At 45.5% G+C, this 22,500-nt stretch overlaps 1 protein-coding gene across 3 annotated transcripts in view; it reads right to left on the bottom strand.

Moving 5' to 3' along the window:
- The window catches only part of LOC123504761, a 229,214-nt gene that overhangs the window by 120,153 nt on the left and 86,561 nt on the right, over positions 1 to 22,500 (bottom strand). Inside the window, exon 6 of one of the 3 annotated variants that reach the window (XM_045255565.1) lies at positions 12,558 to 12,695. The exons of the other annotated variants lie outside the window; for them this stretch is intronic. Within the exon in view, the coding sequence (XP_045111500.1) occupies positions 12,594 to 12,695 (102 nt within the window). The 3' untranslated portion in view covers positions 12,558 to 12,593. Of the gene's footprint in view, positions 1 to 12,557; positions 12,696 to 22,500 lie in introns of those variants that run through there. 3 annotated transcript variants of the gene reach the window in all.

Below are 22,500 nucleotides of genomic sequence, written 5' to 3'. Positions count from 1 at the left end.
TCAAGTTTGCTTATAGGCGCTATAGGCCATAACATAAAAAAGTCTTTTCTTATCATTGCCCATAGCTTGTTTACAATAACTTACATAAGTTACAAGTGAGTGTTAGACAGTAACAAATAAGACTATCGCAACAGACAAAAGTATCTTCCTTACATCAAAATAAAGCAGAGCATCATCATACATGCATGACGCCGCCGCCAGCTACCAATAGTACCCATCGATGGCCACGCCGTGAGCAACTACCAATGACTTTTGACGCAAAACTTTCCTTTTATATCCAAGGTCAATGGCCGAACTTAGATCGAATATGAATATTGTACAAACACGCAATATAAGCTACATTTGCATATCTGTGGCGTGAAGTATAGACATGACTATAGAACACCTTCTCGTGACGACATTAATAAGACAGCAAAAATCACCTGCCCAATTTCATCTGGCACCTGACACTCTAGACCACGGCAATGCCAAGTGATCAAAGCCTGAAGAACATCACCTTCTGGACATCCAAAACATGAAAGAAAAACTATAGGACGGTAGACTGAAATGCGGACATCGTCCCTTTCTAGAAGAGAAATTCCCAGTCATTTGAAAAGCGTGACACAGCTGACCTTCAAGCAGTTCAGACAATATGCTTCCTGTGCTACACGATGACACACATTACCTGACATCTCGGTATGCAAGAGATGCCGGTGTGTGTGTGTGTGTGTGTGTGTGTGTGTGTGTGAGAGAGAGAGAGAGAGAGAGAGAGAGAGAGAGAGAGAGAGAGAGAGAGAGAGAGAGAGAGAGAGAGAGAGAGAGAGAGAGAGAGAGAGAGAGAGAGAGAGAGAGAGAGAGAGAGAGAGAGAGAGAGAGAGAGAGAGAGAGAGAGAGAGAGAGAGAGAGAGAGAGAGATGGCTGAAGCATACCACGAACGTGCCAGGAACTGGTTTAAGGATTAGGTCTCTTCTCTAGGAGGCAAGACCCGCGATAGTTTCATCTCCACAACGGGATTATCGTCGCTCAGAGCACGTACCCAGGGCGACGCGGAAGGGAGAGGAGGAGGAGGAGGAGGAGGAGGAGGAGGAGGAGGAGGAGGAGGAGGAGGAGGAGAGGAGGAGAAGGAGAAGGAGAAGGAGAAGGAGAAGGAAAAGGAGAAGGAGAAGGAGAAGGAGAAGGAGGAGGAGGAGGGAGAGAAAAAGGAAGAGGAGGAGGAAGAGAAAAGGAGGAGGAGGAATACAAAGGAATAAAGGAAAGCCAAACAGCAACAGACCTGTTGGTCCTTTCGAGGCTGTTTGGTAACTACTTCTAACTGGCTACAGATAAGAGAGACAGGACAGTACAGGAGAAGGCTCCTCCCCACCCACCACTCCCTCCAGCTTTCGCTGGCATGGAAAATAGCTTGGAAAAGTACCATGCAGTATGGAAAAACTGACATGGAATTTTCACAGGAAAGGATGAAAGGAGATTCTATTATTCACCCTACGGTGAACTCTACATATCTATCTATAAGAAAGTTAATATAGTATCATGTTTAATTATTCAGACAAGAAGAGAGCTTGTTGGGGTTATTCTTTAAATATTTATCAATTTTGTTTTTGAATGATGCAATGGAAGTACTGTTTACTATTTCAGAAGGAAGCTTATTCCAAATGTTAACTATTCTATTAAAGAAAAGTGCTTTGCCTCGTGGGTTTTAAAGCGTTTTGGTGTAATTTTAAATCCATTATTCCTTGTTATGGTGGAATGATCAATAGTAAAATATTTATTTACATCAAGGTTGTTGTATCCCTGAAAAATTTTGAAAACTTCGATTAGGTCTCCTCTTATCCTGCGCTTTGTTAAGCTGAATAAATTTAATGCTTCCAGTCGTTCCTCATACGGCTTGTTTCTCAATCTCGGAATCATCTTGGTCACTCTACGCTGGATCCTTTCCAGTTTTTCAATGTCTTTTCTGTAATATGGTGACCAGAACTGCACACAGTATTCAAGCTGAGGACGCACCAATGAGTTATATAAAGTAAGGATAACTTTTTCTGATTTAAATTCAAAGGTTCTTCCAATGAACCCAACTAATTTATTTGCATTCTTTACTGCTTCTGTGCAGTGTTTGCTCGGCTTGAGATCTTTAGACACCACAACACCAAGATCTTTTTCATTCTCAGCACTTGCCAGAGGTACATTACTCATTACGTATTTTGCTTGTACATTGTTACTTCCAATGTGTAGGACTTTACACTTTTCTATATTGAATTTCATTTGCCATTTTTCTGCCCAGCGTGTCAGTTTATTTAAGTCACACTGTAGTTCTTGCCATTGTGACGTTGATGTAACTTTGCTCATTATTTTGGTGTCGTCCGCGAATTTGCTTATTTTACAAGTGATTCCTTCATCAATATCATTAATATAAACAATGAAAAGAACTGGTCCTAATACAGAGCCTTGAGGAACACCACTTTTCACATTGTGCCACTCTGATTCTTTTCCATTTATAACAACACGTTGCTTTCTGTCAGAGAGCCAGTCTTCCAGCCATTTCAGGGTATTTCCAGCTATGCCGTGAGCTTTTACTTTGCTGATTAGCCTCTTGTGAGGGACAGTGTCGAAAGCTTTCTGGAAATCAAGATAAATAACATCCACTGCTTTTGTCTCGTCATACGAGTTAAAAACTTCATAAAAGAAGTCTAGTAGGTTTGTTAAGCAGGATCTCTTGTTTCTGAAACCATGTTGTGAATCCTTCATGATCTTATTTTCTTCTAAAAATTTGACAATCTTATCTCTGATTATCGTTTCCATCAGCTTGCACACTACTGAAGTAAGGCTGATTGGTCTGTAATTAGCTGGGAGAGATTTATTTCCTTTCTTGAAAATGGGCGTGACATTTGCTAGCTTCCACTCCTGGGGACTTTCCCTGCTTGTAAAGTTTTATTGAATATAATCGTGAGTGGTTTCACGAGTTCATTTTTCGCTTCTTTGAGAAGCCTGGGTGATATCTTGTCTGGTCCAGGCGTTTTGTTTACGTTCATGAAGGAAGAGAAAAAGGAGGAGGAGGAGGAAGAGAAAAAGGAGGAGGAGGAGAAAAAGGAGAAGGAAAAGGAGAAGGAGAAGGAGAAGGAGAAGGAGAAGGAGAAGGAGAAAGAGGAAGAGGAGAGGCTAATAAAGAGGACAGGAACAAAGTGAAGTAGTGAGAGAGGCGACAAGCAATGGAAAGCAGAGAGATGGTAGTGAAACAGAGATTGTGTATGGACGAAGGAAGAAAGGGTAGGCGCAGACAAGGGAGGCAGGAAGGGAAAGCGGAATGGCAAGGGGAGGGAAGGAAGAGGGAAGTCATTTCCTCCTAACACTCAGGAGAATGAGGCGACACTTCCTTCTACATTTCAGTTTTTATTCTTTTCTTTTCCTTCTTTAAACGTTAATAAAAAGCATCTTAAAGGCATCAACCTTACACGAGCTGATTGACTACTTGACTACCTGACTTACTGACTTACAACCTGACCGACTGCGTGGCTGACTAACTGACTAACTTACTGATTGACTTGAAAACGCCGGAGTAACCATCATTGGCACAATTTATTACACAAATCATCGTCACTATCACCTCCGTCACCACCACTACACCCTATTGCTATCACAAAGTCCTCACCACCACTGCACCACCATCATTCTACCTACACCTCTACACTACATCATCTTCACCATGTTCACCATCATCACCACTATAAAAAACTACGTACACTTCCACCACATCATGTCTATCTGTCTGTCTGTTTGTTCGTTTGTGAATGTCTTTTAAATGGCGTTTCAACTAGTGTGTAATTCACCTCGGTCGCCTACTGGTCACCCAGCCAGTCTTCTCCATTACGGAGCGAGCTCAGAGCTCATAGACCGATCTTCGGGTAGGACTGAGACCACAACACACTTCACACACCGGGAAAGCGAGGCCACAACCCCTCGAGTTACATCCCGTACCTATTTACTGCTAGGTGAACAGGGGCCACACATTAAGAGGCTTGCTCAATTGGCTCGCCGCTTACCGGGACTCGAACCCGGCCCTCTCGATTGTGAGTCGAGCGTGCTAACCACTACACTACGCGGTGTGTGTGTTTCACTGTTTGATCTACTGCAGTCTCTGACGAGACAGCCAGACGTTACCCTACGGAACGAGCTCAGAGCTCATTATTTCCGATCTTCGGATAGGCCTGAGACCAGGCACACACCACACACCGGGACAACAAGGTCACAACTCCTCGATTTACATCCCGTACCTACTCACTGCTAGGTGAACAGGGGCTACACGTGAAAGGAGACACACCCAAATATCTCCACCCGGCCGGGGAATCGAGCCCCGGTCCTCTGGCTTGTGAAACCAGCGCTCTAACCACTGAGCTACCGGTGTGTGTGTGTGTGTGTGTGTGTGTGTGTGTGTGTGTGTGTGTGTGTGTGTGTGTGTGTGTGTGTGTGTGTGTGTGTGTGTGTCTTTTCACTTGTCGACTGATTTTTAAAGAATTACAAATCATGAGGAAACTCCACAGAGACGTTTGTTCGTTCGTTTCTCCCCTCCTCCTCCTCCTCCTCCTCCTCCTCCTCCTCCTCCTCCTCCTCCTCCTCCTCCTCCTCCTCCTCCTCCTCCTCCTCATCATCATCATCATCATCATCATAATCACCAAAACTATTACCACCACCACCACCTCTGCCTCTTACCCATCGTACAGTCAATATAGCTTGACAGGAGGAAAGAAAAAAAAAATATTGGCATAAGTTCGATTCCATGTTAGAAAATAAATGCCAAAATAACATAAATTACACTTATTTTAACCATCAGGAAGAAAGGAGGACGAGCGTGTTCTTGTGGAGGCGGCAAGATTACCTGGCCATAATGGGCGGTGCGACGGCCGAGTACAACCCAGCTATTAGCGCGCGGCTGGCAAGAACACACTGGGCGTGCGTGAATATAGTCTGGATGGGAATGTGGCCAAAAGTGAGCGCACAAGAAAAAGAAAGAAGGAAAAACTCGCTCAAACATCTCGAAAGGCTCACCTCCTACGTCTTAGTAACAATCTGTAAGGCGGGCTTCTTTTCACTGTATTTTCTGGGGAGTGAGTTCAACGCTGACACTCACGATGGTGAAAAATAATAAAAAGTAAGTCAAGTGTGAGGAACAGCCATGACGTACACCAAAACGCGAATCAATATCTGGATGCGATCGACGGCAGACTGACGGAACGCAAATAAACTCGGCGGCGACGCCCAAACTCAGCAGCCAATCATTGCAGCCACACCCCCTCCCTACTTCTCTACCTCACTGGAAGGAGGGGGGCAGGGGAGGGGGAGAGGGGAGTACTCTGCCACCTGAGGCCTCCAAGAGTTGTCAAAGTTCCCCCTAAGCGAGACTCGAGTCAACTTGGAATGTGTGAGATTGGCGACAGCGCTTAAATAGTGACGCACTACCATTACGAGGAGGAGGAGGAGGAGGAGGTTAAAAGAGGACAAGAAGTGAGTCACCCTAACCTTAGCGGTCGTACCACGCTGATAACGAAAGAAATGAGCCACCGCAAGACTGACTCCCTGTCGACGCGGGATGCCGCGTAGACTCACCGAGAGGTATGCTCTAGGCTTTACGGGTTACAAAGGCGGGGACACGGGCTGACTACCCTTCACTATATCAGTCTGCTCTCCTCACAGGTGGGACACTGAGGAAAAGAACGGAGGAGAAAAGGAGATAAGGACAGAAAAGTACCGCATGTTGAGAGAGAGAGAGAGAGAGAGAGAGAGAGAGAGAGAGAGAGAGAGAGAGAGAGAGAGAGAGAGAGAGACGAAAGGCACACAGCCCTGAAAGTGCACGGAGGGAGGAGGGAAGGCGTGGCGCGGCTGAGCCAAAACAACTTTACGCTTCTGGATTCTGCCTTAAGGATTCATCAGGTCACTCGCCGAATGAAGGCATCCCACAGACCCTGTCCTTCTTGGAACCAAGGGGTACACTCACGCCTTAGGCGCCACATGGAGACACACCTTTTTACTTTTGCTGATGAAAAACCGCGAGATGGTTTTATTGAAATGACTGATTAAAGTTCCCTGTCTTTATCGTGAAAGAAAATAGTGTTAATGTCACTGTATCTTGCCATGTACGCTACATGCCCCCACTACATCACCACGCCGCTCTATCACCCAGTGCACGCTAGTTGATCCAGGCCACAGTGGGACACTCATGCGTGCCCTCCTTATCTCCTATCTTCCTCTTTTCCTCTCTTCCTGACTTTCAAACAGCTTTCTAAATTAGCAATATATTTTTTTCTCTTTCAGTCCCGAATCACTACTGTCTCTCCCACTATGCAATCATTCTCCCTCCCTCCCTCTGAACCAGGTCCGCCCTCCTTTCCCTCCCCAAACTCCAAAATCAACAATGACCCTGAGAAACAAATGGCATCCAATCCAATACTCTCTCCTTTCAGATCTTTTGTAACCTTTCTATGTTCAGAGTCGCAACAGAAGATTAATTTTCAATTTTGTTATTAAGTCAACATTTTTTAATGGTAATTGCTGCTATGTTCATCCCTTTCCCTGTTCTCTCCTTTCGAAAACGGAAATATTGCAAGTCGTTAATAAATCCAAAGTGCTTAGATTTTTTTTTTTTTTTTTACATTATTCCTCACTAAACGATAAAATCCTTTCTGTTCTCCCTTTAATTATCTTAGGGGATGGATATTCCTCCATTTGTAGGGAAAATAAAAATCGCTAATAAAAATAGCAAACAAGCATCACATTACTCATCTCATTGATTATGATAATTACTGCCATGATTATTAGTGATAGTAAGGAAAGACAATGCCAGCACCACAACCTAATATGCTGCGTGTCCTGCGTGTCTTGGGATGAATTATGAGCGTGAGATAGAAGCGAGGAAGTGCATAGAGTCATATGAAGCGGGAAAGAGAGCGGGATCTTAACCAAGACCTTTTGGTCAGCAAAGGAATAAAGACGAACATTAAACACTAACTAATCACTGGCGGCGTCATGACAACTATATCAAAAAGACATATTCACGGTGCCTCGTTCCAAGAGCAAATAAAGGAGATCTAGGGCGGCACCCAAGTTCATCTCCCTCACCACAAACTTAATTCACACCACTCCCAAACCTAGCCGGCAAGGGTACACACACACACACACACACACACACACACACACACACACACACACACACACACACACACACACACACACACAGTGTATCAGTCGCACAATATCCATTATGGCGGGCTAGGCGCATGACTCACGGCATGGGGGTAGGTGGGTTAGGGAACGTGTCCGCTAGTGGTCACTTGGCCATAAAGACCACGAGGAAGGCCTTTGAACCCGAGCCTCGGCGAGAGATACGTCCCAGGCAGAAGGGGTTGAGGGAAGTTGCGCAGCGTAAAAACTAGAGTGACAGCATGACACTCTGAGGTTGGCGTGATCACGGCCATAACCTGAAGTCTCGAGTGTTTTCATATTTTTCCCCTTGATTTGAAAAGGTACACCCCAGTCCAGCAGCGTTCCTCCCTCGCCATTAACTTGTTCCGGACTGCTGCTTTGGGCACACCCTTACAACACTACACAGGAAGAAGTGAAGACATAATAAGAATGCAAGATTTTACTCTCTCTCTCTCTCTCTCTCTCTCTCTCTCTCTCTCTCTCTCTCTCTCTCTCTCTCGCCACAATGGAACACATTTGCCGGCAACTGCAGCTGTTTCGTACCAGTTGGTGTTTTCAAAGCCAAACTAAATATTGCACATCATTCTGAGGCTGAGGATAGCATGTGCTTCCGCTGTGGAAAGTTTAAATTATCTCAAGTTCTGTCAAAGTGGCTGAGATTGCACCAATTTAACGAAACCCACAGAAAAAAAATACTTGCTAAAATAATACAATATATATATATATATATATATATATATATATATATATATATATATATATATATATATATATATATATGTGTGTGTGTGTGTGTGTGTGTGTGTGTGTGTGTGTGTGTGTGTGTGTGTGTGTGTGTGTGTGTTTCACTGTTTGATCTGCTGCAGTCTCTGACGAGACAGCCAGACGTTATCCTACGGAACGAGCTCAGAGCTCATTATTTCCGATCTTCGGATAGGCCTGAGACCAGGCACACACCACACACCGGGACAACAAGGTCACAACTCCTCGATTTACATCCCGTACCTACTCACTGCTAGGTGAACAGGGGCTACACGTGAAAGGAGACACACCCAAATATCTCCACCCGGCCGGGGAATCGAACCCCGGTCCTCTGGCTTGTGAAGCCAGCGCTCTAACCACTGAGCACGCACGCACGCACGCACGTGCCCCCTGGGGGAGAATAGAGGTGATCATTTATAAGTACTTGCATAAGGATGAAAAAAAAAACTGCACTGCTGACTTATTTATAATTAATGTGGAGAAACAATTCGGCTTTCCTTGGTCCTGTAAGGCGCAGGAGGTGCCAGGTTTGGCTCACCCCTCGCCAGCATGGCCAAAGAGGAATAGCCAATCACAGACAATAAGAGAGCGAGGGCGGGGAGCGTAGCGGCGCCAGGGTAATCAGACCCAAGAAGGTGTTCGCCTTGCTAGGAAGGGGCGTCGCCCAGCACACCACACCCGCCACGCCCTATGTCGTAAAACCTGACCCCCAAAAACACCTCCATTCATGTCCTGCCACCACAAGGCTGCCCAAAGCGGTCCATTCATCCGGTGGGAAATAGCGCTGATGTAAGAGTCAAACCAGCAGTGGGGGCGGACGTTTAGAATGGTGAGGGCAAGGCGTGAGGCCGGCAAAACTTGAGGAAAGGTAAGTCAAACACCAACAGCAGAATAAGGCAGGACTACGAGAATGACAGAAGAGCTCTGCTTGAGAATAGAAATGGTCAAGCAAGCAGGAGGAGGTGTAATCATAATAACAAAGCACAATATACGTTTATGAGCATGATGGTAAAAAATACTTCAGATGAAAGGTAAAATACACTAGTAAGAAGTGTCGAACGAATCCGTCTTGAATGAGAGACAGACGGAGAGAGAGAGAGAGAGAAGACGTCTAGCACACAGAGGTAAGAAACAAAGATAAACAGGAAGCGCTTCAAAAGGCAAGGGTGGCGTAGGTCTGAATGGGATGGTGGGGCGCGGCATCAACATTTTCATTTTCTTCCAACATTCGTCGTCGCAAACAAACAAACACCATTCAGCACTGTGGAGCCGCCCTTCAGCACGCCATATTTCCCCCGTCAAGGCTCAAGCACAAAGTAATATCTAAAGTTTTAATCCTCCGTGGTCACAGAATATCAAGGAATAAAGTAAAGACAAAACACGTAAGTTTACCTTCTCTGGCTTACCATAATATAAGCACTGGCTCGTTTCTTTACAATCGTAGTGTTACATGAAAAAATAGCCGACCATAATGCTAGTTTTTAAGCAGTCTTGCGACAACACAACAGACAAGTTTTAGTGAGCTTTGAGCTGGGGTGTTAGTTGACCAACTATAAATCGGTACACGCTTTAATAAGGACGCATGCCCGCTCATCGCACATCCCTTTGTTCACGAGTACATGCTTCTCCTGTGATGACAGTCAACGCATCAAACTTTCTGAGCTACAAATACAGCGACTGGAACAAAATAAGTGAAAACCATCCACAAACACTGAGGTAAGAAGGCCAAGCCTTCTTCTACCCCCGACAACGCAGGACATGAGAATAGTAAGGGAGAGTAGGTTGGTCGAACGGGGCGAGCACCAACTACACACAAGGCATTGTCAGTTACTTTAAGGTATTTGCCATCTGACTAGCACACGGACTTGTCAGATTAATATATTGATTTTATTGTACTAAAAAAGTAATAATAATAATAAAAAAATCAATAAATAAAGTGTATAAATGCAGTGATGAAGAAATGCAAAAAGTGGGATTTCAATCATTGAAATTAAAAATGTCATCCCACCAAGTTGTAGGCCTACATTCCTTCATGAAAGGGTCACTGGCTATTCAACAAAACTTAGGAAACACTGCACATGGTTCAGGAATGTGTGTGTGTGTGTGTGTAGGGGGGGGGGTCCTTCTGCTGGCAATACTGACACACTAGGACACTTTCAAAAAGGAATATGATCAGCTCAGTAACGGGGGTGTCTTCAAGCTGCTCTGCTGTAAGTCTTCAGGCATTTGAAGAAGAAAAAAAAGAAGTACAACAGAATTCTCCGGTTATACCCGTGAGGTAGATGCAAGAACACACATAAATGTTTTCTTGGCGTGACATTACCTTCACTCTGTTCCGTCACTCAAGAATCTTAGACATGATTTCCAAACAATTTTCGTGAGTAACAATGATAAAAATAAAATACATATTATATTTCCCGATTTCCCGGCTCTTACGAGATGACAGCCAAGATACAAGCACAACAAATTGCTTTAACATACATCAAAAATATTTCCCTTACCGATTTTCTTTCATCTGCAAATAAAAAAAAATAGTAATATGGTAATATAAGCATTTTGCAGTTTGTAGGACTGAATGTATACGCTAAGCCATCCTCCAGTGCATATAGGCTGCCCCGCTACCCGCCAAGCCCAAGCAGTCTGTGCTGTCTGTCCCCTTAAGCCTTCCACGTACACATTCCTGAGCCATGTGTGGGAGAGGAGCCGCCAGTAATCCTGTCAACGCCACATGTACTTTAAGAAAGATGAGAAGGTGGTGTGAGCAACCAGAGCAAGGAGCGGGTGGGTTCTGTGGCGCAGCGGGCACATCAACATGCAGGTGGGGAAGGAAGCAGCCTTACCACACGATACGACTGTGCTGTGCAAGCTCTTGCTTTCCTTTATATTGATTTCAACATTTAGTTCTGCCCACCTCGCCGCAGATAAAATAGTGGCGATATACCAAAACAAAAAAGAAAAAATAATAATAATAATGTTCAATATGAATTGCAGAATCGCAAACATTAACTTGGGAAAATAAATGTAGACAGTCCTGATGCACAAAACTTGATCTACAATAAAGATGTATATAAAGATAAGACAAGAGGCAGATACACCTACTGATATACAATTCGCACATACAGACTGTGACGTGAAGACATCATATATCAGACAATTAATGCAAATGAAGAAAAGTAAAATGTTGTTTCCATGTTTTTGTGGATAGTATAATCATTTTAAGAAAATAATCATACAACAAACTTTTGAATAAAAAAATATACCATGCCACTCAGGAGCGAAAAAGCAGGAAATATTTTCAAGCAGCAAGATGGATGAGGTCTGTAAAGATATGTGGTCATCACCCGTCCCTGCCACACCCCAAAAACTCCGCCTCACTCCTCCCGTCTCGCGCCCTCACTCCAAGCATTTGTGCGTCACTTTCCCCAAACACATTAACATAATTTTCTCTTTAATATTGCCAGTGGTCACTCCTGGTCATTTCCTGTGACGTCCTTAACAGCTGCATTGCACTCCAATTCCGGAGCAAAACACCTGTTATGCCGAAGCTGTAATACTGGAGAGGCGGGCACGACTCTAGTCCTCATGCAGCAAAGCCCTGCATATAAATCAAAGGCATACAAAGACCCCTTAACTACTCGATGGTGAGGCTTATGAGCAACGCCTTCAGCAATATCATGTTTCTTTTCTTACTTTTCCTGACAAGTAAAGATATACATCAAGCGGAGCATCTGGCGACAATCCAAGTCTTGTGCCCAAGTGGCTCACCTCTGACTGGTCACAGGTCAATGATGAACGACCTGCAACCAAGGTGAGAGTAGCTTCAAACACAGGGTGTGTGCGCAGGAGGAAATAACCATCAAATGTTCTTATGCAGCACCAAGCGACCCACAAGCATTGCTTCGGTCTTCGGATCAATGCTCAAGAATCATGTTTCTTGTTTAACTAGGAACAATTCAGAAACGTTAGTCCGTGAAATAAAAATACATCGGTTACATCAATTATATACTAACAATCTTCGTTCCTTACATAATTGCTAAAACAATGAGTCAGCGAAGATATTCTGTATCACTATGATAGTTACTTTCAGTACTAAATCTAAGGAACCGAAGAGTTAACACACGTGAGGCTATCTCCCATCCCCACCACCACCACCACCATCCTCCTCCTCCTCCTCCTCCTCCTCCTCCTCCTCCTCCTCCTCCTCCTCCTCCTCCTCCTCCTCCTCCTCCTCCTCCTCCAACCACCACCACCAAGCCACATAATACAGATTGCTCACTTGAGGGTGAGATCGCTACCTGCCTTGACTTGAAATCACCCCTAGCGGCGAATGGACAGATGAGCTGCACCTACACATCATGGTTGTCTGGCAGCAGCTAGACATCAATCATGAAGTACGTCAAATGCCACACGCACTAATACACACTCGGCCAGTCCTCCATTAATACTCGTACTTTTCGGTATGGATTCGCATCCACACAAAAGTGACGAATTTACGTATAATATATATATATATATATATATATATATATATATATATATATATATATATATATATATATATATATATATAAAGATAAATAGCAGAAAAGACCGAAGGAGTATCTCACTTTTTTTTTTTTTCATTTAAGGATATCTCAATTTCTAAGGGGCTCATAACTTACTGATCAAGCACCGTCTGCATAACCTTCAAATTCATTTCTTAATTGAGGTAGGTCCTTAGACACACCTACCTTACCGCTCAGTCTGCACACAAACACCCGCCTTACCTGAAGAGGAAAGAGAAATGGGTTAATGACAGCAACGGGATAGTTTCTTTAAAAAATAGGATTACATGAAAAAATATTCTACAGATTTTCTATACATAGTGATGACAAACATTGCGAGGATGCAGAAGGGAGTGAGTATGAAGACCTCTCATCCTGACACAGCGTATAATATTCAAGCATTGTGCGTGTATAATAGTTGACAGTGTAAATTAAAGAAGTGCTTTATTGAACACACACACACACACACACACACACACACACACACACACACACACACACACACACACACACACACACGGTAGCTCAGTGGTTAGAGCGCTGGCTTCACAAGCCAGAGGACCGGGGTTCGATTCCCCGGCCGGGTGGAGATATTTGGGTGTGTCTCCTTTCACGTGTAGCCCCTGTTCACCTAGCAGTGAGTAGGTACGGGATGTAAATCGAGGAGTTGTGACCTTGTTGTCCCGGTGTTTGGTGTGTGCCTGGTCTCAGGCCTATCCGAAGATCGGAAATAATGAGCTCTGAGCTCGTTCCGTAGGGTAACGTCTGGCTGTCTCGTCAGAGACTGCAGCAGATCAAACAGTGAAACACACAAACGAAAATCAGAGCTCTAGTAGGCTTGATAATCAGTGGTCTCAAAACGAATATGTCCATTCCTCCAACAATTAATCCATTCGTGGTACAATAACAAAACCAAACTAATGATACAGGTTTTCTGAATGTCACACGTTGTCATGAGCCATCCCACGACACCAAGAAATAAAAGGTTGCTCACTACTTACACCGCCACTGGAGTCTCCCCCAGCGGCGGCCCCATGCACCGATGTGAGGCTTGCAGTGCTCCGGTAATGGCTTCCGCAACCAATCTAACATCTGCCAATCCGTACAACACCAGAAGGATTTGTGTCTCTCGCTATCCACACGAGCTAGCCTATGTCTCAAGATTGGGACGACCTGGTCTGTTCTTTTCATTCTTGAGACGACCTGGTTTCTCTTGATAATAACTTTGTAGTGTGGGATTAGTACACGCTCTTATCTCTCGGGATTGGGATAAGGTGGTTTGTCTCTCATGACTGGGATAAGGTGGTGTGTCTTAGGATTGGCATAAGGTGGTGCACTACGGTAATTAGGACGAGCTGGTATCTCTCATAATAAAAACGAACTGGTGTGTCTCGTGAATGGTACAAGCTGGTGTGTCTTAGAACTGCGACATGATACACCCTTCCCACCGCCAGATAACAACACATGACGCACATTAATGGCCTTCTTCTCCATCTAGCCATGCTGATGAGATAATATTGGTGGTTTATGCCGTCATTACTGTTCTTGCTTTTGTTATTGTTGTTACTGTTATTGTTTTCTCTACATTGGTAACCATTTTTGTCGGCAGTAGTAGTGCTGTTGTTGTTGTTGTTGTGATAGACTGAGGACAAGGGAAGAGGAAGAACGGGATATACATCATTACTTGGAACAGGGAAGGAATGAGGGATGAAGGTGGAGAATACACCAGAACTATAGAGGCAATTTTTCTTACGACCAGTACAAGACGCCAAGATCTGCCACGAATGAAACGTCACTTTTTGATGATGGCACTATGACCCCACCGAGATTCCCCTAAACCACCACCACCACCCCTGCCTTCATCTCCATCATCTCCATCTCCATTCCTCACCCACCGCAGTATTTGAAGCTCCTCCGTTAAGTAGGATTGATGAGGAAAAATGTGTGTAATTCAAGCAAAAATAAATAAGGACAAGCAGCAGATATTTCCATTGCTATTTAATACGGTACTTACAGAAAAGCTTTATTCTTAACTAATTTGAGTCTAGGCTTCAGTGTCAGGCGTAGCAAGAGAGAAAGAGAGATATATGAAAGATAGTCAAGTTCCGTTATATGATGATCTGTGTATGTGGGAGATGGTAAAGAAAATGCAAAGATCGCAGTACTTCATCAGAGACAGCCAGCCATTAAGGACAGCCGTGGGAATGAAGAGTACGATGTCTGATGTCTGGATGTTAATGGTCTCTACAGTGACACGGCAATACACTCCTCACTTCCTTACACCTTTCAATGCTCTACACATAAAAGGCGACCACAGACGTAACTACTACTGTTACTATTATACTGGTGGTGGTGGTGGTGGTGGTGGTGGTACAGTTCCTGGTATTGTGTTATTCACACTGATTTACAGAAATGACCAGTACAGTAATCTTTATTAATACAGCTAAGGACAGTCTTAACATAATTTGCAACTGGAAGAGAAGGAAGGGCAGCTGTGAGAGAGGGTCAGTTACCTCCACCTACTCCTGCTGCTGCTGCTGCTGCTGCTGCTGCTGTTCCTCCTCCTCCTCCTCCTCCTCCTCCTCCTCCTCCTCCTCCTCCTCCTCCTCCTCCTCCTCCTCCTCCTCCTACTACTACTACTACTACTACTACTACTACATCACATGCAACTACAATTAGTACAGCTACATTATCTCCCATGTTACTCCCAATGGTGCCTGTGTCAAGGTCAAAGGACACCGAGCAGTACATGAAAATGAGCATGTTATAAAGTGGTGAGAGAGCAGAAGGAGACGGAAAGGAAAATTGTGTGATGAGAACCAGAGAGAGAGAGAGAGAGAGAGAGAGAGAGAGAGAGAGAGAGAGAGAGAGAGAGAGAGAGAGAGAGAGAGAGAGAGAGAGAGAGAGAGAGAGAGAGAGAGAGAGAGAGAGAGAGAGAGAGAGAGAGAGAGAGAGAGAGAGAGAGAGAGAGAGAGAGAGAGAGCATTACCAGATAACTACCAACAAAAGAAAAGTTATCATGGGAACAAGACGATACACAAGTCATAACTCTACGACGCTACAATACTTCTCTTTCATTTTTTTTTTTTCCCATGAAGAGCCACGAGGTACTCCACGTATTGCCTTCAGTCACCCACAATCCACTTGACATCTCACCTCGCACGCACCAGTACAAATAAGGGTCAGTAACCTCCACCCACGGCAACACCACCACTAGTTACATCGGCAGTAGTACCGTCGGCATCCCCCAAGCCGGTCCCCGCCCCACCCTCCGCCTCCTGCCGTCCGGAAGCCGCTGGCACTGACGGATGGCTAGTGGTGTTGATGGTCACTCGCCGCTCCAGCCTGACGGTTTCTCCACACGTTCTCATTTCTTCCTGACAGATTTGGTCATGATTTGTGGCGCCATATTTTGTCCTTAGAACATTAGCGGCGACGATGAGTCATACGGTATGTTGCGAGCTCATGATTTTCTCCTCCTCCTCCTCCTCCTCCTCCTCCATACCATTCTGTCTTCCAAAAACCGCTTCTCCTAGCTGGCAGTCATCAACACGAGATCGTAAACACACACACACACACACACACACACACACACACACACACACACACACACACACACACACACACACACACACACATACACACACACACACGCTGATTAATACATACAACATCAAATGCTACCGATAAAAGGAATCATAATAATGAATCAATCAACCCTTGATATTTACGAGTGATCACACAACTACAAGATGAAAGAGGCAACAAGAATGGATAGGCCGCAAAACAGCGCCACAGCTAGCGAGAACCTACTATACCAGCGCAACAGTCTAGCAAATGTTTGTTCCTGCATCGCCTCTATCACAAAGGAATACTAAAGCAGAACCAGCAAAGTGACTGGAAGACCCACCACAAATGAACTGATAGAAAAAATGCAGCCTCCACCCGTGCATCAGGAAAGCTTTTGAATGGAAATGTTCGCGATAATCCTCCTTAATGCCGTCTCCTGCAATAGTTTATGCGTCATAAGGGCGGCAGAAGTAAGCTCATCTCTTGTTTTTAGCTAGTCGCTTACTAGTTATAGCTGCACTGAGCGGGATCTGCAGCGCTGACCACCACCACGGACTCTCACTAGCATGCGATTTACATTATAAACATATGATAATTTGTATAGATATAAACATCAACAACAAGGAGGAGAAAGTTGCTTCTTCTTGTTCAGCACTGGAATGCCTAAATAATACCATAATAAATATTCCGTGTGTGTGTGTGTGTGTGTGTGTGTGTGTGTGTGTGTGTGTGTGTGTTTCACTGTTTAATCTGCTGCAGTCTCTGACGAGACAGCCAGACGTTACCCTACGGAACGAGCTCAGAGCTCATTATTTCCGATCTTCGGATAGGCCTGAGACCAGGCACACACCACACACCGGGACAAGAAGGTCACAACTCCTCGATTTACATCCCGTACCTACTCACTGCTAGGTGAACAGGGCTACACGTGAAGGAGACACACCCAAACATCTCCACCCGGCCGGGGAATCGAACCCCGGTCCTCTGGCTTGTGAAGCCAGCGCTCTAACCACTGAGCTACCGGGCGTGTGTGTGTGTGTGTGTGTGTGTGTGTGTGAGAGAGAGAGAGAGAGAGAGAGAGAGAGAGAGAGAGAGAGAGAGAGAGAGAGAGAGAGAGAGAGAGAGAGAGAGAGAGAGAGAGAGAGAGAGAGAGAGAGAGAGAGAGAGAGAGAGAGAGAGAGAGACTGACTGACTGACTGAGGGGGAGAGTGGGGTATTGTTAGACGTTTTAACTCATGACTGAGTGATCTGTTGGCGAGGAACGCTGTGGCAGACGAGTTAATGGTGGGTCATTTGTCAGACGAAGAGATAATAATGGGGCGAGTGTGGCACGAGACGAACTGATTGTAGGTTAATTATGCCACGGGATGGAATGGTGTCAGACAGCGCGCTAGGGAAGGTGATGGATGCGTCAGGCCTGCCAGGGACGGGTGAAAGGCAGGCACGGGTGAGGCAGGGCGGGCGGGAAGAGGTGGGGCGGGAAGAGGTGGGGCGGGAATGGGCGTGGCGTAGCAGGGCGGGAAGGTCAGATTGGGACCCCAACGCTGAAGATGCGAACAAACATTACGGAATATAAAAGAGGAACAAATGACAGCTTGACCTTTGTGAGATGTACTTTGAAGAGTTACATAGACTTAATTTGAGAAGCAGAATGGTAAATATGAAGGTTTCTACCCACATCTGGCCAGTGAGCAATCCCAGCAGAGACAAGGAGTTACGAATGATATGGATATGTGATGAAAACACCAACATTCTAACCGTTCCACCCACTCACACACAAAAGAAAATGAATCGGTCTCTATACACGGGAAACGAAAAGGAGTATGTAAGTTTGGGAAAAGTGTGTTTTATATGAGAGCCTCGTACCTGAAAGAAGTCTGAGAGACAACATTATCTTCGTCTCCTTTCTACCCTTTACATAGCCCATCACCGTAAATCGTAGCGAGGTGAGGCAGCAGCGCGGTGGTGGTGGAAGTGGTGGTACTGATGGTAGCAGCGACGGTGTATACTGTAACACCACCACCACCACCACATGCTGAGAAACACAGGCTATAAATCACGGCCAAATATCTTCGCCACCTGACATTTCCACTCTCTGATCTGAGTGGTGGTTAATGCAGCCGTAAGTGTGCTATTTATAGGCCTCGTGGAGACCAATACGTAATATACTTGACGCCCCGATATGGAGCCTGACCGGTGCGGGTAACGCTTGGCTTTCCCAGTAACATGGATCCTTATCAACGTACTCCAAGTCTGGATGATGAATGCCAGCGATTGTTGTTTTGATTATCTAATGCTTGAAATATATGCGGCCTTTTTGATTACTTTATAATTTTACCTCCGCGTGTGTGTGTGTGTGTGTGTGTGTGTGTGTGTGTGTGTGTGTGTGTGTGTGTGTGTGTGTGTGTGTGTGTGTGTGTGTGTGTGTGTGTGTGTGTGTGTGTGTGTGTGTGTGTGTGTGTGTGTGTGTGTGTGTGTGTTTGTGTGTGTGTGTGTGTTGATGACAAAAGAGCAGGTGGGTGCGAGGGAAACAAGGATATGTGTGCACAACATGGCCGTAAAGGTGTTACAAGGTTAAGACACTATGTAGTAATACTTAAGGCAGAATGTGGGGATGCAAGAGTGTATAGGAAGAGGGTGGGGAAGGAAAGGTGAGGATGCTTGACGTTGACAGTCAGACGAGAGATAACAAAACTGTGTGAGGGAGAGGAGTAACTGTCGAGAGCGTCCACCACTGAGACAGGAAGATACAATGGGGGTAAAGGACGCCCGAGTGGTGGTAAGGAACGGATTAAAGAGCTCCTATTATCGTGCGGCATCATAGTTCGGCACGTCTGCGGGAGTAACAAGGACGCCAGGGAATATTTCAGCCGTAGCTTTTATCAACAAACAGTTAATTTCGGGCGAGTCTGAGCGGCGATAAATCACCAAGTTTACTCTAGTTACAATTTATGAGGCCGGCAGACCTCACAGTGGTGCCCTAGACCCTGATTTATGCCTGACTTGAGGGGCCGTGTGTGTGTGTGTGTGTGTGTGTGTGTGTGTGTGTGTGTGTGTGTGTGTGTGTGTGTGTGTGTGTGTGTGTGCGTGCGTGCGTGCGTGCGTGCGTGCGTGCGTGCGTGCGTGCGTGCGTGCGTGCGTGTGTAGTATACATGTGCATCCACGTTCATCGGACAGAAGGGAAGGTGTGTAGAAGTTGTCATTGATTTGAAGAAGTGAAGGAAAGATGCTGAGAAGAGATGAGAGAGAGAGAGAGAGAGAGAGAGAGAGAGAGAGAGAGAGAGAGAGAGAGAGAGAGAGAGAGAGAGAGAGAGAGAGAGAGAGGTTGACATGAAAAAATTGAGCTGCAGTACTGGCGACAAGCCAGAGGGAAGGGAATAAGAAGGAGAGTTAAGTGGAGTAAGACGGCCAGCCTCCAGAGGCTGGGGACGGCAGAGTTAAGTTACTACCGTCTGTCGTCCTCGCCGGTCCAGTATCACCTTACATGACCGCCACACACCACCACACACATTCAACTGATCGCCACAAAAAGCGTTCAAGCAAGTTACTCAGCCTCACGGAGTGACTCCAAGGGACCTGCGCAGTAGACCAGCAAGTCCCAGCCGTCCTGCAGGACTCCTGAGCCAAGACAGAAGAGGTTCAGTGCCTTGGTATTGAGCAAGTGTCTTCATGTCACAGGCCATAAAGGCAAGGCAGCCACTGCCTTCAGCCAGCAAGGTCGCCCGGTGTGTCTTGTCTCCCAGACTAGTTGTTTATTTCGTCTGGAGCTTATTATTCTTATTAATTATGATGAGGACGAGGAAGTTCATGATGATGATGATGATGATAATGATGATGATGATGATGATGAGTATATGATGAGGATAATGATAGTATTAGTAGCAATAGCAGTTGCAGCAGCAGCAGCAGCAGCAGCAGCAGCAGCAGCAACAGTAGTAGTAGTAGTAGTAGTAGTAGTAGTAGTAGTAGTAGTAGTAGTAGTAGTAGTAGTAGTAGTAGTAGTGGTGGTGGTGGTGGTTGCAGCAGCAACAGCAACAGCAGCAGCAGCAGCAGCAGCACAAACACCACCACCACCACCACCACTATCAATATTATCAGTCGGTCGGTATATTACTAATAAAACTGGGACAACAAAAGATATTTTCTAAGTCTTCCATAAGTTTTATGGCCGCTAAATAGAATTCAAGTTTCTCCACACCGCTTAACTGCACACCTTCAATTTAAATTATTTAAATTTTCCTTTAATGGAATGATGTTTTGAGAATATCATTACTATACCTAAGCAGCTTTCTTATTAGTATAAAAAGAAAATATTTTCAAAAGTCCCTGCTAAGTAACTTAAACAGACAATGCTAATTGCTTGCCTTAACTCTTTTTGAATATACCTGAAAACAGGATACCTACTTCCCCACCCCCAAGTGTGATGAAGACACACAATACACACCCAAGATGGAAATCAGCCAGAATGGCAAGGACAGACCCCGTGCAGGCAAGACGTGGCTAAGACAATTACTACAAGAAATTGCGTCCCCGCTGACGCAAGCTTCGCAAAGGATCCTGTTTCTTGGGAGGGTCTAAAAATAGGCCTATTACCTGTCAGAAGGTTTCATCACCGCTTTCGTCACAGGGAGAATGTGATGGTTCTTAATTACTTGCCTGATCAAAGGGAGCGCCCGCAATCTACAACAAAACCCGCTACCACAAGGAGGCAAGCAGCAGCAGTAGCATCATGGGCCTCAGGCCTACGTGACCCTATCATCTCCAGTTACTCGTCGTCTGGGTTCCAAGTAACAGCTTGTAAAGGTATCGAAGGATGTGACCAATTCGCTCGAGGGCAATCTGCCCGCACACCAGTTTGTGTGTGTGTGTGTGTGTGTGTGTGTGTGTGTGTGTGTGTGTGGGTGGGTGGGTGGGTGGGTGGGTGGGTATGTGCGCGCGCGCCCGCGTCAAGAGAGAAGTATACCGTAACTGGAAAAATGTTTATATGCGGGACGAGGCAGCGATAATGCCGACACTTCAGCTCACCTTACGATAAGGATCTACACGGTGAGCAAGGCGGGTCAGTGACGTCAGGGTTGGTTCTGCTTGAACTACTGCGAGTGTAGCGGCCCAGCCTGGCCCGGGGTGGCCAGGCCAGGCCAGGATCCCCTCGCCTTGCTGCCACACCTCAGCACTGCAGCGGGAGCCACCACGCCGCCGCCGGCTTGGGCAGGAACTTGGGGAAACTTGACACTGCTTCCAACATAACGACGAGAGAAGGATGAGGGAGGGTTACTGCGATGCTGGACGGAGATACTTGGCCTCCTTCCCACAGCCTCACCCGTTGCAGCTGGGGCACCTAACGCGGGAACGGAGAGAAGCTGGGTGCTGGGTGACAGCGACACCAGCCACCCGCCCGGATACACCAGAAACCGGTATTTAACATTCCTTCAGGAGATGAGCTCCTTGCCACAATTTTTTTTTTTTTATTATCAATAACAATTCAAGATAAGACCTGCCTTTGTTGACAGAACACGGAGCTTTAAGATCAAGCCAAGACATTTCTTTCGCATTTTCCAATGCACCAGTCCGCGAAATGAAGCGTCCAGTGGTCCATCTTAATAATTCCCTTCTATAAATAGCGAGAGCGGTTTTTCCTCGTACCTTCCAGAAAACTCATATTCCTTGGGAATTATGATGATAATGATGATGATGATGATGATGATGATGATGACGATGATGATGATGATGATGCAAGTGAACAATTAGTAAAAATTATAAAATCAATAGAAATGATCAGTAAAGTGTATAAAGAATATACTAACCACAAAGATAATAACCTCTCATTATCCAGCAAGAACAAATAGCATCCGTGGAGCTGGAATGCTCTTGCAGCTTGGCGGCTGTCCCGAGCACCGTCCACTGGATGCCATCATCTACCCTTTGCAAACATTGACTACAGAAACACAATCATTCACACCTCAATGTCATGCTAGTAAACAAGTTTGTGTAAAACACAGCGGGAAATTTCCTGCTGCTAACCTAAGGACACACCAATATATTATTTTGCGAAGCATCAACGTGGAGGAAGAGTGAGGATGCAGGGGACACGAGCATAATCAATCTAGTACTCGTCCTGCAGCAGGAGGCGGGATAGGAGGGTCCTCATTTGCTCCTCTCCCACACCAGTGACACCATCCTTCAATACCCCTTGCCACCTCTCGCCTGCATAGGAGAGAGGAAATCTAGCTGCATCCGACCAACATTAGTCACCACAAAACTAAGCATTAAGCAACAATGAGAGAGCCCTGTTTAAAAGAAACGAGAAAAAAAATTATGGAAAATACAAAGCAACAGTCACATTCTCGTCATTCTAGCAGTGAACTGACCTCAGACAAAATGCCTGGGAAGCGCGCCAACCACAATGAAACCACTCACTGCCAACACTCTCGAGCACCAAAAGGTGAATCTGAGAATA

Source organism: Portunus trituberculatus, chromosome 17, assembly GCF_017591435.1.
Source record: "Portunus trituberculatus isolate SZX2019 chromosome 17, ASM1759143v1, whole genome shotgun sequence".
NCBI lineage: Eukaryota > Metazoa > Arthropoda > Malacostraca > Decapoda > Portunidae > Portunus > Portunus trituberculatus.
The sequence above is the reverse complement of the archived record's forward strand: the minus strand, read 5'-3'. Positions and strand labels throughout refer to the sequence as shown.